The 16,422-nt window shown below is 42.5% G+C and overlaps 1 protein-coding gene across 1 annotated transcript; it reads left to right on the forward strand.

Moving 5' to 3' along the window:
* The first annotated feature begins 14,535 nt into the window (after positions 1-14,535).
* On the forward strand, positions 14,536-15,498 carry LOC144254374 (olfactory receptor 2A12-like). Its single transcript, XM_077797475.1, has one exon. The coding sequence runs from the start codon at positions 14,536-14,538 to the stop codon at positions 15,496-15,498; it is 963 nt and encodes a 320-aa protein (XP_077653601.1).
* The last annotated feature ends 924 nt before the right edge of the window (positions 15,499-16,422 follow it).

Raw genomic sequence — 16,422 nt, forward strand, 5'->3', positions numbered from 1 at the left:
CCAAAGTGCACAAGGGCTCTAATTTCCCCTCTTCTTCCTGATACTGGCTACCCACGTACTGTTATTTTCACATCTAACTGTTTAACTCTGACTAATTTATACACTTCTAGGACAGTGAATCAAAATATGGACTAAGCATTCAGGAGGTGCTAGCAATTACTTTTTAAAATAATGTTTCAGGCCATGAGTGGTGGTATACACCTGTAATCCCAGCTACAGGAGACTGAACAGGAGAATCACAAGTTCAAAGCCAGCCTCAGCCATTAAGTGAGGCCCTACACAACTTAGTGAGACCTCATCCCAAAATAAAAAAAATAAAATTGACTGGGGTCAAAGCTCATTGGTTAGGTACCCCTGGATTCAAATGCCAGCACCACAAAATAGGGGGAAAATTTTAATGATGTATGTTAGGTAGCTTCAAATTTTGTAATTTTTTAAAATTATTTTTTATTCTAATTTGTTATATATGACAGCAGAATGCATTACAATTCATATTATACATCTAGAGCACAGTTTTTCATATCTTTGGTTGTACACAAAATGGAGTCACACCATTCATGTCTTCATACGTGTACTTAGGGTAATGATGACCATCTCATTCCACCTTCTTTCCTACCCCCATACCCCTTCCACTCTCCTACCTCCCCTTTGCTCCACCTAGAGTTTGTCTAAACCTCCCATGATCCCTCACAACCCCACTGTGAATCAGCCTCCTTATATCAGAGAAAACATTTGGCATTTGGGTTTTGGGGATTGGCTAACTTTATTTAGCATTATCTTCTCTAACTCCATCCATTTACCTGCAAATGCCATGATTTTGTTCTTTTTTAATGCTGAATAGTATTCCATTGAGTAGCCATATCACATTTTCTTTATCCATTCATCAACTGAAGGGTACCTAGGTTGGTTCTACAGTTTAGCTATTGTGAATTGAGCTGCTGTAAACATTGATGTGGCTGTGTCCCTGTAATATGCTGTTTTTAAGTCCTTTGGGTATAAACCGAGGAGTGGGATAGCTGGATCAAATGGTGGCTCCATTCCCAGCTTTCCATATATTCTCCATAATGCTTTTCATGTTGGCTGCACCAGTTTGTAGTCCCACAGCAATGTATGAGTGTGCCTTTTCCCCCACGTCCTCTCCAACTCTTATAGTTGTTTGTCTTCATATTAGCTGCCATTCTGACTGGAGTGAGATGAAATCTTACAGTAGTTTTTATTTGCATTTCTCTAATTGCTAGAGATGTTGAACATTTTTTCATATATTTGTTGATTGATTGTATATCATCTTCTGAGAAGTGACTGTTCAGTTCCTTCACCCATTTGTTGACTGGGTAATTTTTTTTTTTGATGTTAAGATTTTTGAGTGCTTTATATATCCTAAGATTAGTGCTCTATCTGATGTGCCTGTGGCAAAATTTGCTCCCATTCTGTAGGTTCTCTATTCACCTCACTGATTGTTTCTTTTGCTAAGAAGAAGCTTTTTAATTTGAATCCATCCCATTTATTGATTCTTGGTTTTAATTCTTATGCTATAGGACTCTTATTAAGGAAATTGGAGCCTAATCTGACATGATTGAGATTTAGGCCTACTTTTTCTTCAAATAAGCGCAATGTCTCTGGTTTAATTCCTAGGTCCTTGATCCACTTTGAGTTGAGTTTTGTGCATGGTGAGAGATAGGGATTTAATTTCATTTTGTTACATGTGGATTTTCAGTTTTCCCAGCCCCATTTGTTGAAGAGGCTATCTTTTCTCCAATGTATGTTTCTGGCACCTTCGTCTAATATAAGATAACTGTAATTATGTGGGTTAGTGTGTCTTCTATTCTATACCATTGGTCTACAGGTCTATTTTGGTGCCAATGTAATGATATTTTTGTTACTATTGCTCTGTAGTGCAGTTTAAGGTCTGATATAGTGATGCCTCCTGCTTCACTCTTCTTGCTAAGGATTGTTTTAGCTATTCTGGGTCTCTTATTTTTTCAGATAAATTTCATGACTTTTATTTCTTTTTCTATGAGGAGTTTCATTGGGATTTTTATTGGAATTGCATTAAATCTGTATAGTGCTTTTGGTGGTATGGTCATTTTAACAATATTAATTCTGCAAAGCAAGAGCAAAATAGATCTTTCCATCTTCTAAAGTCTTCTTCAATTTCTTTCTTTAGTGCTCTGTGGTTTTCACTATAGAGGTCTTTCATCTCTTCTGTTAAATTGATTCCCAGGTATTTTTTTTAGGCTATTGTAAATGGGGTAGTTTTCCTCATTTCCCTTTTAGAGGACTTGACACTGATGTACAGAAATGCCTTTGATTTATGTGTATTGATTTTATATCCTGCTACTTTGCTGAATTTATTTATTCATATTTTGTAATTTTTAACATTTTAAAGTTAGTTTTTCTTTTATTGCTCATGTAAAATAGTTATCATAACTCATGGTAATGGTGCCACCTATTTCATATGGTTATCATAAATTTACAACTAACACCCTTACTATTTTGGGAGATTACTAGTGCATATTATTTACTACGGGTGCTAACAGCTAGTAGATAGTACTTACTAAAGGTTGGCTAAGGCGATAAGGTCTAAGAGGGTGAAAACCTACCTCCTGCCCTGATGGTGGAGGGACAGTATTCTGCAGTTAGTGGAGCCAGCCTTGACCCACTGATGATTTCTCTGGAGGTCCCTGTGTTTCTCATGGAGGTTGTGTTTGCAAGTTCACCTGTTCAATTTGGAAAACTTTTACTTTTCTTTTAATTACAGAGTTTTTCTTTTTGGTTGCATAAATTGATCTCTGGAGACCACCGTTCCACTTGAAGCCCTGCCTCTAGGGAAGTCACCGTGCTGAACCTTGGCTTCCCTCCTGCTTTCCAGCTCCAATAACCTGAAGACGAACAAGATCACAGACTTCACGTCAGTTTTTCCCAGAGGCATGTGGAGAAGGCACACCACCCCAGGCAACTGCACTTGCACGCACACACACACACACACACACACACACACAGTTGTAATCTCCATAAATTTGTTTTCTAATATTTTGAGACTGTCTGAAAAAGGAAATAATCTTTAGAAGCATTCCCACTGTTGTCCATACCCAAGTCATGCACTTAAAAATAAAGAGAACTGGAAGCAATGCCCTCAAGCACTCACAAACTTCTGATACACTGTAGCGGGTGAGTAGATGTTCTTTGTTCCCATTTCCTCTTTATATTCTCTCTATGGCTGTGACTCTCTGCTCTCTTCCATCTGCTTTCACTTATTGAGGAACCCATGCAGAGTTTTCTGATTGACTAGAAGGAGCCGCATTACCTCTCCACCTGTATTCAGTCTCTGCCAGACCTTGCTGTACATCACGGCACACAGTGATTGCTTACAGTTAAGCTAGCTCTATGGGGACCACAGGAGGAGCTTTTTCTAGTGACATCCTGTAATCAAATGTTGCTTTGCACTTCTCCATCAGCCATTCACATGTCCTCTTTCATGATCACAGGAATGAAACTGATTGCAGTTTTTCTCACTACATCACTTTACTGACATGTTCAGTGCTTATTAATTAAAATATTGAACTCAGGTTAATGTATTTGGAAAGGTCATTATAAAGGATTATAGTACAAACCTCCATTTTAAACCAAATCCTTTTTCTTCCTTATATCCTGAAATGAGAAAGGATATGAGGAAGAGAAATTCCTATAAGAAATTTATCTGCACATCTACTTGCTTTCCAGTGTGCTATAAATATGTAATAATAAAAGTGAATTAAAGAAAAAACTAATAAATATTTGTGTCATACAAGCATCCAAACCTAAAACCTAATTAGATACAAAAGCTTATCTTGTTTGCAGCACGGGCGTTTGTGATAAAATTTTCCACTAGCCTCTAACACACTCATCCATCACTCTATGGAAAAGTAGCAACAAAAATATCCACTCTCCTAAAGTCAGCTTTGTCAAAGCTTGTCAGTATCAATTTTTTGTTTGTATTGCAATTTGGGATTTGAAATCATGCCTCATTTCAAACTTCTACTCATAAGAGTGGATAACTTCAGTTGATTAGCTTGATAATATAATATAAATATTTCTAAGTGACAACTTACATACAAAACTGTCTGCAACAGGTTCCTGTTTTCTCTGTACTTCTGGCCCTTGATTTCTGAACAACTGCATAATCTTAGCTTTTTGTTGTTACTCATAAGAAAAGCAAAATCCCAGAGGTTCAACTCCTCTACCCCTCTTCCTGAACATTTGCTTTATCTGTCTGAATTCCAAGATAAGAATAAGCAACAGTGCTATTTTTAAAAGTTGTATTTTGCGATCTTTTCCCTTACTTCTGAATGCTCTATTAACATTTAATGCACAATGGCATCAGATTCCATGGAGAGTTGGCACAAGGCTGACTTTAACTATTTTAGTGGTCAATTTGACAGTGTTGGTTGGTGCTCAGGGGTCATCAACCTATTATGTGATTGTGTATAGTTGTGTTTTTTCAATATTTTTCTTTCTCATTGGTAATAAAATAACTTTAAAAGACACTTTGTATCTATGCACTAATGTAGAGTTGGTTGTGATTGCAGCTGTGCTGGTCAGCACTGTAAATGAATACTTGGCCTCTGAGAGGGTGAGGGACACTATAGTATGTCCATGCAGTTGTCCACAGGTCTTGAGAGCCGTTGGATTCCCCATCACAAGAGGTTCACAGCTTTCCTAAGGAGAGGTGGAAGTTGTCATAAAGTCCTTGAGACTCATTCCTATTAGGAGGGCATCTCAGCTTTGAGCTCTCTTATCTTCCCTGGCTCATCTCAGGGCCTATTTGAACACTGGAAAATAATCATTTGCTTTCATTATGATTCCCTCCATAAAAACAAAAGGGGCTTAATCCATGTAGATAGGATGGGTGCCTCCAGGGCGAGATGCAAGGAAGGACAACGAACCCCTCTTTCCTTCACTACAGGTGGAAGTGGAAGCTGCATGGATGGGAACAATCTGACCAGGGTCACTGAGTTCATCCTGCTTGGGTTTCAGAATGAGAAACCCGTGAACATTCTTCTTTTCTATGTGTTCCTGCTCATGTACCTGACATCTCTGGTCGGCAACACCCTGATCATCCTTCTAGTGGGCTGTGACCGTCGCCTGCACTCACCCATGTACTTCTTCGTAGCCAACCTCTCCTTCCTCGAGGTGGCCATCACCTCCACGGTGGTGCCTGAGATGCTGGCCAACACTTTCTCCCTCACCAAAGCCATCTCCTTTGTGGGCTGCCTCACGCAGTCTTTCTTCTACTTCCTCCTGGGGTCCACTGAGTTCTTCCACCTGGCGGTCACGTCCTTTGATCGGTACGTAGCCATCTGCAATCCACTGCGGTGTGCGCTCATCATGAACAGATGTGCGTGGCACTGCTCCTGGGGTCTTACGTGGGCGCCTTTCTGTCCATCCTGGCGCCGTCAGTTTTAACGGCCCCCCTGCCCTTCTGTGGGCCCAACGTGGTGAACCACTTCTTCTGCGACAGCGCCCCGGTGCTGAAGCTGGTCTGCGCGGACACCTCTCTGGCTGAGCTGGCGGACTTCGCCTCCTCGGCGGTGCTGCTCCACGGCTCCCTGCTCCTGACCGGCGTGTCCTACACCTGCAGCATCATCACAGTGCTCAGTATGCCCTCGGCGCAGGGCCGGCGCAAGGCCTTCTCCACCTGCGCCTCGCACATCACGGTGGTAATGCTGTACTATGGTAGCTCCATCTTCATCTATGTGCGCCCGCGGAAGGGCGGCGTGATGGATGTGAACAAGTTCGCCACCGTGCTGAACACCATCGTCACGCCCATGCTGAACCCCTTCATATACAGTCTGCGCAACGAGAAAGTGAAAGGCTCGCTCAGAGACGCCCTGGCGAAATGCCCTAGCAGACTAGGGTCAACCATGTGCCCAAGGTGACACTTCCACGAAGGTGCCCTCAGGACGGGCTGCAAAAGCATTTCTCTTCTAACTGCACAGAGTTAATTTTCTGACCTCTTAATGCCCGTCAGACTCTCCAACAGAGGCTGACAGATGAGAAATAAGACACGTGCTGCATTTGTCAAGCATGCTGTAGCTTGTGACAAAAGAAACCGCAAAGCTACAGCGTCTGCATTTGGTGGGTTCAGTTGCTCCTCTTTGCTCCTCGTCTCTTGAGAATCTAACTGGTTCCTCATTGTGAACTGCGAATGCCCTGCGCTTCTCCGATTTTGAAAGTCTGACTCTCCTCTTCTAATCGGAAGAGTGAGTCCTAATAATCTTCCTCGTGTTCCGGGTCTTCCCAGCAGCGTCTGCTCACTTGCCAGCAAGCTTCTAGGGCACATCTGGAGCACTCTCCTAGAGTTCAACCACGGCTGGCCAGCGGAAGGGAGCTAGAGTTCCCCCAGTATAACATCTGGAAGTCACCGTTTTATTCCGCTATGTTGTCATGAGAAAAACCTGGGAATATGATTAGTGATGAAGTTAGTGGGCATGAACTTCCGAAGAAAAGCCTCTCTAGAGCAGCTGGCCAGATTGCAGATGGGGATGATGGCAGTCAGGCAGCTCCTGGCAGCAGCTCCCTCCCCCTCACTGTCCCCAGATAAGGTGGCTCTCCACATTTCCTGGGGAATTGCATGTCCCAGACCTCCTGTATCAAACACTACTTTCCTTTACTTGAAATTGTATTGCATCCCCTATTGTGATCGGTTGGTAAACTTCATTGCCTATGATACAGAATTTACAGAATAGGTCATTCCTGTGGCTGTTTTACTTATATTTCTGTTGCTGGTTGTCTTGGTATGCCTCCATTAGTTGAGGAAAATGGGAGAGATTAAATAATATAATTTAAATAGTTTCTGATTTGTTAATGCAACTGAAACAATTCTTTTTGTTTTTATTTATTTATTTATTTTTATTTTTTTTGAACTAGGGATTGAACTCAGGGGCACTTGACCACTGACCACATCCCCAGCCCTATTTTGTATTTTATTTAGAGACAGGGTCTCACTGGGTTGCTTAATGCATTGACGTTGCTGAGGCTGGCTTTGAATGTGCGATCCTTCTGTCTCAGCCTCCTGAGCTGCTGGGATTATAGGTGTGCACCAGCATGCCCTGCAGCATCTGAAACAATTCTTGTACTTGTAAGTTAGATTCATTTGTGAAATATCTTCTGTAAATGCATACTTTTGTATTACTCACATATGGGTGTAACAATGTTCTGGGGAGAATTTGAAAGTGTTCAAAAATGTGTTAAAAAGTTCACAAATTTTTTTCTTTAATTTTCCCTTTTCCTGAAACTTTCAAATAAAACTCAAAAGCATGCCAAAGTAAGATCACCATATAACTTCTTCAAGATTGAAGATAAGTTCAGCTATTTGTCAGCAGGATAACAAAATTGTATAGATGAAAAATATCTAGAATACCTTATTCTAACTTCTTACATGGTGGAGATAAGAAGGGAGGTCTGAGGCCACAGCGTAAGCAAGGCAGGGGCTGCATAGAGCTCAGAGATTCAGTCATTATTTCTCAAGCTTAATATGTATTTTTATCCTGTTAAGTGCAAGGTTACTCAGAGTTAATGAGAGGCAGTGTAGACAACCTAGGTAAATATGAAAAGAACATGGGGAAGAGAGATAAACAATAACACAAGACAATAAATGGTTTATTTGTCAATAACCCTACCACATTTTTTGCACATAGACTCACATGAAGGTTCTAAATTAGTATATATATGTCTTTTTTTTATACAAAAACTGATCCATACATGATCCATTCATGATAACTTTACTGGGGCAAAATTCACACAACATAAAATCTGTGTTTTCCCTGTTGCAGGACACAGTCCAGTGGCCTTAGGTGCATTCACCTGTGGGCAGCTGTCCCCACGTTCCCTGTCCAGAGACATGCATCCTCTCAAAATGGAACTCCACGCTCCCTGGGACAGAAAGTCCTCAGCCCTTGCACCACCTGCCTCAGGGGATTTGTGCTCCTCCAGGCTGCTCCTGTAAAGATGCCTGTCCTCTTGCATCCAGGTCAGGTTACCTAGCATACAGTTCCAGGTTTATTGCTATTGCAGCACACATCAGAATTTCATTTCTTTTACAAGGCTAACTAATCTCTCTCTCTCTCTCTCTCTCTCTCTCTCTCTCACACACACACACACACACATACACACACACACACACACACACACACACTCCTTTGCTAACCTGCTCTCTGCCAATGGACTTAGATTCCCATAGTCATTCTACCATTTGGTTAAAAGGAATAATGGTTCTATAGCCATTGGTTTACAAATATCTGTTTGATTTCAATTCCTTTAGGTATATACCAGTAGTTAAAATGACATGCCATAAGGTTTAATCTTCTAAAATTGATAGATATTTACATTTAATTTTTGAGGATCCTCATACTGTCATCACTAGCAATGCTCAGGGGCTTTAATTTATCCACATCCTGTGAACACTTGTTATTTTACAGTTTGGGGGCCTTTTGAATAACTGGCATCCTTTTTGGATATGAAGTGGTGTCTCATTGAGCTTTGGATTTGCATTCCCTCGGTAATGAGTGATGTGGAATAGGTTTTGATGTGTCTATTGGCCATTTGTATATCTTCTTGGGAGAAAGTCTGTTCAAGTCTTTTGCCCATTGTTGACTTGGATAGCTATTCTTAGGTTGACTTGTTTTCTTTATTGTTGAGCTTTGCAGGTTCCTTACATTTTCTTAATATGACTTCTTTACCAGACATATGATTTGCAATAATTATTTCCACTCCACGAATTGCCTTTTCACCATGCTGATTGTGTCTGTTGATGCACAGTTTTTAATTTGGTGAAACACAATTTACTTCCTTTGTTCCTTGTGTTGCCTGCTATTTTGATCTTATATCAAGAAATCCTTGCCAAATGAATGTCATAAAGCATTTCCCCTAGGATTTTAACGAGTTTCATAGTTATACACTTGGAAGCTAAAAAAGTTGATTTCTTAAAGGAGAAAACAGAGTAGTGTTCATAGAGGATGGGTAGAGTGTATGTGTTCCTGGGTTCCTATTGTGGTTGATGGTTACTCAGCTACTTCAGTGGGGGGTGGGGGTGGGGGATAGAGACGCGGTGTCAAAGCAACACAGCGATGCTGGGAGCTGGTGAATGCTGGCAGGTGACAATCTCAGTTGACCTCCAGGCCAGCTCGTTTATTTTTGGAATTCATACTGCTGTTATAGGGTTCAGATAGGGTGTGCCCGCCAATCACACATAAGCACCTTAACATCTATAAGCCAATCATCTTATGCCTAATGTAACCGCACTATGAGGAAGCACTAAATCTTGCTGTCATGATGGAAGGCAGTCTGGAAGGGTCTTTGACCCTATGGGAGGGGGGCTATGAGTTGGGGAGCTACATGCCCTGAAGCACTTGACACTCGGTTTCCTGACCTGGTAGTCTGGTAGCTTGACAATGCTGACCACAAGTGCTGATGATGTGGATTCACAGACGGCTGGCTAGAGCAGGGTGCCCCATCCTGCTGGTGTTCCTGTCAGGTCTGTACTACCTAGCATAGGTTTTCCTAGCACTCTGAGCTGCTTGTAGCTGCTAGCTGTGAACCGAAAGTTATTCCAACAGTAGAGCAGGGAGGAAAGTGGGAGCTAGGATAATGGGAACCAAAATAGTTAGAAGGAATAAGTTCTAGAGTTCTATACTACTTCTCTATACTACTTAATAAATAACAATCTATTTATTAAGTATTTTTAAATGAACTAGAAGAGAATAGTTCAAAGCTTATCAATACAAAGAAAGGATAAACATTTAAGGATAAGAGGCTAATTGCCCTGATCTATTACTCATTGTACACATGTAGTGAAATATCACAGTGTATCCCATAAATATGTACAATTAAAAATAAAATATCCTTTTTGGAAAAGAAGAGTTTCTAGTTTTACCCTGTGGTGAAAACAATCACACATGTCTTGCTCCTGATTGTAATGGAAGAGGTTTCTGTCTTGCACCATTGAGTAATATGTTGACTGTGGATTTTCATACATGTCCCTTATTACAAGTTGAGGAAATTTCCTTCTATCCCAAGTTTTTTGAGTGCTTTTATCATGACAATGCACTGAGCATTGTGAAATTTACTCTTACCGGGTGCCCAGCACCAGCCTCTTCTGGATGTTTTTAATGACCTATTTGGTGCAGTGCTTGACATCACTGTCCTAATTGTTGGGCAGGCTCCTCTCTTCCAAGTATTTCTCACCTTCAGTGAAATATTAACCACAGCCCATGCTGTTCTGTGAGGTTAGCAGGCTTCCTTCCAGCAGAAAAGAGCCTCATTTGCTGGGTGCTTCACCCAGTCCTGTTTACTTTCTTTCTGGAGGCTCTGAGTTATTCCCTTGGCTGTCGAATCCCATGACCACTGTGTGGCCATTTGCAGCCCCTTTCAATACCCTGCAAAGAAGACCAGTTCCTTCTATCCACCTCCTCGTCCCCTCTGGGGTGGGTGGCTCTCTCCTCACCCTTCCATTTATCATCCTCAAGGTAGGGCTGCTGCTCTGTGGTCCAAGTTGACAGATCATTCTCTCTGTGGAAGTGCCTCTCCTCCCCTGGACTTGTGTGGACACTGGTGCCATGAGCCCCTGGGCTTCCTCAGTCCCTTGTCCCTCTGAGCATTCACAGAGGTTCCTAGGTCCACACCATCTCCACCATTCTGCAGGGGTCCTCGGGCTGAGGCCCAGGGCAGCCCATGGCAGCAGCACCTCTCTCTGCTCAGTGGTCTCTGTGGCTGTGGGATCCCCAGCTTTGCCTGAGTCATCCCCTCTCAGATGAGCAGCCTGTCATGGACAGGAAGCTCCAGGGTCATGGCACCTCTCCCAAATCCCTTCACCTTCAGCCTATGCAATGAAACCACGAAAGACCCACTGGAGGACACTTGGCTGAGGCCACACGTCCTCCAGGGACAAGGCTAAGTGATAAGATCTTTGGGAGTGGACCTCAAAGTACAAGACCCTCAGCCCCACAGAGAGCAAGTTAAGGATCTGTCACTACAGCTAGGAGAGGGTGGCTGTGTTGTGTTCCCATCATCTACGCTCACAGTCACATGGTGAGATTGTGTTTGTATATGAATTACTTTAAAATGACTAAAGATTAAAAAGCACTTTGATGATCACAGGGACACTACAGAACTGCACATCATAGAGTATCAATGTGTGGGGACAGCATGCTCTGTAAGATGGTCACAGTGATAGTTTGCAGTCACATTGCCTCCTGTTGAGTGTGGTGGTTTGCTGAGTTGACATTATGCAGAAAAAGGAAGCACTCAGGTGTTCAGGAAGGGAAGACTCATGCCACACACACACACACACACACACACACACACAAACACACACAGGACATGGTCAAGGGTTCACTTAAAACAGAATCTGAACTCCCCACGTCCCTTAGGAGCATCTGAGACACACTCACCTGCTGTTTCAGCTTGGCCACTATCTGGTGTGCCCTGAACCTCTTTCTTCCATCGTCCCAGCCCCAGAAGAGCGAGTTCATGGATGGGGGGGCAGTGAACTCTCCACACTGCCCTCCAGTAATCCTTCCTCACCTATGACATCCTCCATTTCTCCAGGTATCCTCTCACCTGTCGAAACATTACAAAGTCTTTGCTCGCCTTTGATCAAGGCCGGTACTTTGGCTATTCTTTATTTTACCCTACTATAAGTCGTAGTGCTTATCACTGCATGGTAATGCGTTGTGATGAACACATGGACAGGTGAGGTGTCTTTGCCCCTTCAGTTATAAGTTTCATGAGCATCTTGTATATATTCGTAAATTTGCCTTTGTTCCCTCTAATTTTGTCTGGAGATAATTTGATGCTCAAAAACTCAACTTTTAAAGGGAATGGGCAATAGTATCAACAAAAAACAAACAGTTATTTTTATTAATTTATATGGAATTAAGTCAATTTTTCTGCCTGTGATTCAAGTTTGTTAAAGGGTTGTTATGGAAGTCCACCCAGGAGCTTTATCTTGCCAGTGTTCTTTTTCAAAAAAATATGTATATATATTTTAGTTATAGGTGGTCACAATATCTTTATTTCATTTTTATGTGGTGCTGAGGATCAAACCCAGTGCCTCACACATGCTAGGCAAGCGCTCTCCCACTGAGCCACAACCCCAGCCCTTGCCAGTGTTCTTGCTTTGGAGAATGGCATATGTCTGACCACAAAAGAGTTATCCACACTTAAGTAACATAACATTTCTTTGTTAATTGTATTACTTATATTTATAACATAATTGAATTTACCTAGGATTTTGCAAAATTTCTGTTCAGAAAATTTGTATGTCTTAAAATATGTCATTAACATATTAGTTTTAAATTTTTTGAATTTAAAATTCCAAATTAAGATGTTCCTCACAGAGAAGTAACAGAGTCAACACCTGGAACCATCAGTAGGAAATTAAAGTTGCATTAATGAGCTGTCTGCATCAAAAGTAAGAGGCACAATAATTAATTAGTTTTTATTTTTTACATGAAGTTAACTGGTTCCCTTTGGGATTCAGCTAAAACTTCGGCTGTTAATATATTTCACTTAACTCACTGAAGTCTCTACTCCAATTTATAATGCCTAGAAAGCATCTTTCCTTCACTTCACTCTCATTTCCTTGCAGTGAATGCAATATAAATTTGGGGGGGAGTAAGGAAGGGAATAAGAGGATGTGAATAGCTTCTAAGCTTGACTAAGAACGAGAAATGGGCTTTGCAGATTTCTTTGGAACCTGAGTTCCACAGTGCTGAGAAGCACCATGTGAAGAAGAGACAATTTCTAGCTAAGCTTAACTGTGAGGAGCCCCAGTGGCTGACAAAGCTGTGCTCTTCATACCACCTCTTTAATAGGAGAAGATCTGAAAATTTGATCCTTTTCAGGACAATTCATTTACGAAGTACCAACTATGAATGAACATGTTGCCTAACATCTAAAATCAGGCAAGTATGGAGACTCCTCTCCCCAAGCTCCTCCCTCCCCGTGGGCATCCTCCAGTTCCAGCTCTCCCTCTCTGGCTTCATCTGGGCCTCTGTTTCCCTTTTATCCTCCCCCACCGTGTGGCTTGGTGTCAAGTAGTCCTGCTCATTGTTTGATGCAGGCTGTGCAAAATGGAAAAACACTGAGAAGAGAGTAGATGGAAAAATCTAGAAATATCCTTCATAAAGAATCAAACAGGGAAGCGACAAAAGGGGGGATTTTAAGCAGGACAAAGAGAAAAATAGTAGAAATAGAACTCAGTGGAGAAAAGAGTGATGTCTGAGTTTATGTGAATCTTGGACTCCATGTTTTATGATTTCTGCACTGCTGTAATTCAAAATATTCTCAGAGCTGGGCAGAGTGAAACAAACTTGTAATCTCAGCAATTCAGGAGGCTGAGGCAGGAGGATCACAAGTTCAAGGCCAGCCTCAGCAACTTAGTGAGGTCCTAAGCAACTTAGGGAGACCCTGTCTCAAAATCCACATTACAAAAAAAAAAAAAAAAAAAGAATCTCAGGAACAGGACTGGGAATGTACTCAGTGGTAGAGTACTTGCCACTTGCCTAGCAGGAATGAGGTTATGGCTTGGATCCCCAGCACTGGGAGGAAAAAAAAAAAATATCTCAGAAGCTCTGTTTGTTTCCCTTTGGTGCTATGCTGCATGGTAGCAGCAGTGGACATTGGCATATGTGTGTCTTAGAAGACGATCTGCACTTCATGTGACCAGTCCACAGCTTCTGTTTCAGCACAAGCAGGAACATGAAATTCATATTTTCTTAAAGATTATAGAAAGTGTATTGCTGTAGATGTGGGCACATTTGGGAAACACAGTTCGGTAGAGCCAATCCCACATTGCTTAGAGTAATCAAAAGGCCTAGGTTTGAAATGACAGTATTATGTACTCGGAGATCATGACTAGAAATTCCTAGAAATTCAAAAGCTCCATTGTTTAGATAATTAACTATATTATTTTTACTAACACTAAGATGGTTGAAATAGACCAATTAGCTGTAGTGTACCACAAATATGAGATGATAATTTATTTTCCTTAGGGATCAGGAAGAAAAAAAACAAACCTTTTGTCATGATAAGGGAAAACTATTCTGTCATTTCTGTTTTTACTGTAGTTAGAGGAGAATGGAATTATTTTCAGCCTTCAAATTTTCAATGTGTGATGTTGGACAAGTCATCTTATTTTATTGAACCTAAAACATTTGATTGGCAAAATATAGGGGTGCACTGGATACATGGAAAATAGTGAGTAGAGGTGGCTGAAGTACTCAGCTTGAAACCTAAAGATCTGCCTTGCGTCATATATGTGATTAAAATAAATACCCAAGTAAAGTTCCGCTTTGCCAGAAGGCAGGCCATGGGGTGAGAGTGCTGTGCTCTGAGTGTTCTGCTGTCCAAAGAGATTTCACAAACGGTTGCCACTTCTGTTTAAAACGCACTGACTTTGGCAGTGGAGCCGAGTGCAGGGGGACTGGCTCGACCCCAGGGTTCCTTCCTCAGATGCTGCATTCTCCTCCCTGCCACAGGCACTGGTCAGTGGCGGCCATGAGACTGGCCAACGCCAGCGTCGTCTCTGAGCTGGTGCTTGTGGGCTTCTCCAATCACCCCCAGGCCGAGCTCTCCCTGTTCCTCCTGCTCTCTCTGGTCTACCTGACGTGCTGCTTTGGGAACACAGCGGTTGTCACCTTAGTGGTCCTCGATGTCTCTCTGCAGTCGCCCATGTACTTCTTCCTTTGTCACCTGGCTTTGCTGGACGTCCTCTTCAGCACGCTAGTGGTGCCCAAGATGCTCTTCAACTTCCTCACAAGCAGGAATGTCATCTCCTACGCCTTCTGCCTTGCTCAGACCTACCTCACCCTGTTCCTCGAGTGCACGGAGTGCTTCCTTCTGGCAGTGATGGCTCTGGACCGCTACGTGGCCATCTGCCACCCGCTGCGATACCTGCTGCTCCTGAGCTGGCCCGCGTGCGTCGCGCTGGCCCTGGGCGCCTGGGCGCTGGGTTTTTTCGCTTCGGTGGTGCCGCTCTCCTGCTTCATCCTCCCACTCTGCGGTCCCTACGTGGTGGACTACATTTTCTGTGAGCTGCCCATCCTTCTGCACCTGTTCTGTGTAGACACGACGCTGCAGGAAGCCATGATGGCGGTAGGGGGCGCTGGAACCGTGATGGTACCCTTCCTCCTCATTCTGCTCTCCTACCTTCGCATCCTGCTGGCTGTGATGAGGGTGGACTCCGCGGAGGGCAGGAAAAGAGCCTTCTCCACCTGCACCTCCCACCTGACTGTGGTGACCATTTACTACGGGACAGGGCTGATCAGGTACCTGAGGCCCAAGTCCCTTTACTCCGCGGAGGGGGACAAGCTCATCTCCTTGTTCTACGCAGTCATCAACCCCATGCTGAATCCTTTCATTTACAGCCTGAGAAACAAGGAGGTGCAGGGAGCCCTGGGGAGGGTGATAGGGAGATACCGTGCAGTGCGAAAGCCACAGGCTGCGCTCCTTAGACGTTAGCCACATGCCCACTTTCCTTCTCAGCATGCTCACATCCAAATTCCATCATGGAAATCCAGTCTGGCAGATTGGCAGGTGAAGATCACCAGTGCATTTTTGCAAACGTTCCCTAGTGCTTCCAGCTCAATTTCTCCTCTGCAAATGGACATGCTAGGTGTTCACCTAGGGAGTCTTGGAGCATCGCTCTGCTGGTTCGGATGGCATGCATACCTGTGAACCTCCCTTAGACTCTACCCTTGCATAGCATTTGATTCCGTCTTTTCTGTCTTTCTAAGCCTCAGGTCTCGCTGAGGTGTGCATTTCTGTTCCCCACAGCAGCTGCCTGGTGGGGTCTCAATGTGAAGGTGAGTCTCAGCTCCTTCAGAAGCAAAAGAATGACAATGAAAATGGAGAAATCCATATTGTTTTCAACATCAAGAGATGGAAATATATTTAAAGCTATTAATGATCATTTTTAAAGGAGCATAGATTCTGTTAATTTTTATTTATCTAAATTTTTGCCCATTTTGAATAATTTTAGAAAACTATGTGTTTTCCTTAACTTTAAAATGAAAAGAAATTCTCTATTCAGTTTGTTCCCTATCGAAGACAGCTCTCATAAATAAATAATAACAGTAATTCCATTAATTTACTTTTTATATACTTAAATAAATTTGCTACAATATAATAACAAATGTGGAATTTCCAAGGGCTACATACTAATTTGTTAGTTACTAAGATTGCTGACTTTGGAGGCAGACTGCAGATTTAATTCCAAATCACATCAATTAATTGTTCTATGTTCTTTATAAATAACTTCTCTGTGCATGGATTTCTTACTTGAAAGCTCAGGAAATGCCATGTAAACTTATGATTTTGTACAGGTAGATGAACATTGTCCCCTTAGACCCAATAACACTGATTTAGAACACCATGCAGTCTAGA

Source organism: Urocitellus parryii, chromosome 1, assembly GCF_045843805.1.
Source record: "Urocitellus parryii isolate mUroPar1 chromosome 1, mUroPar1.hap1, whole genome shotgun sequence".
NCBI classification, from domain to species: domain Eukaryota; kingdom Metazoa; phylum Chordata; class Mammalia; order Rodentia; family Sciuridae; genus Urocitellus; species Urocitellus parryii.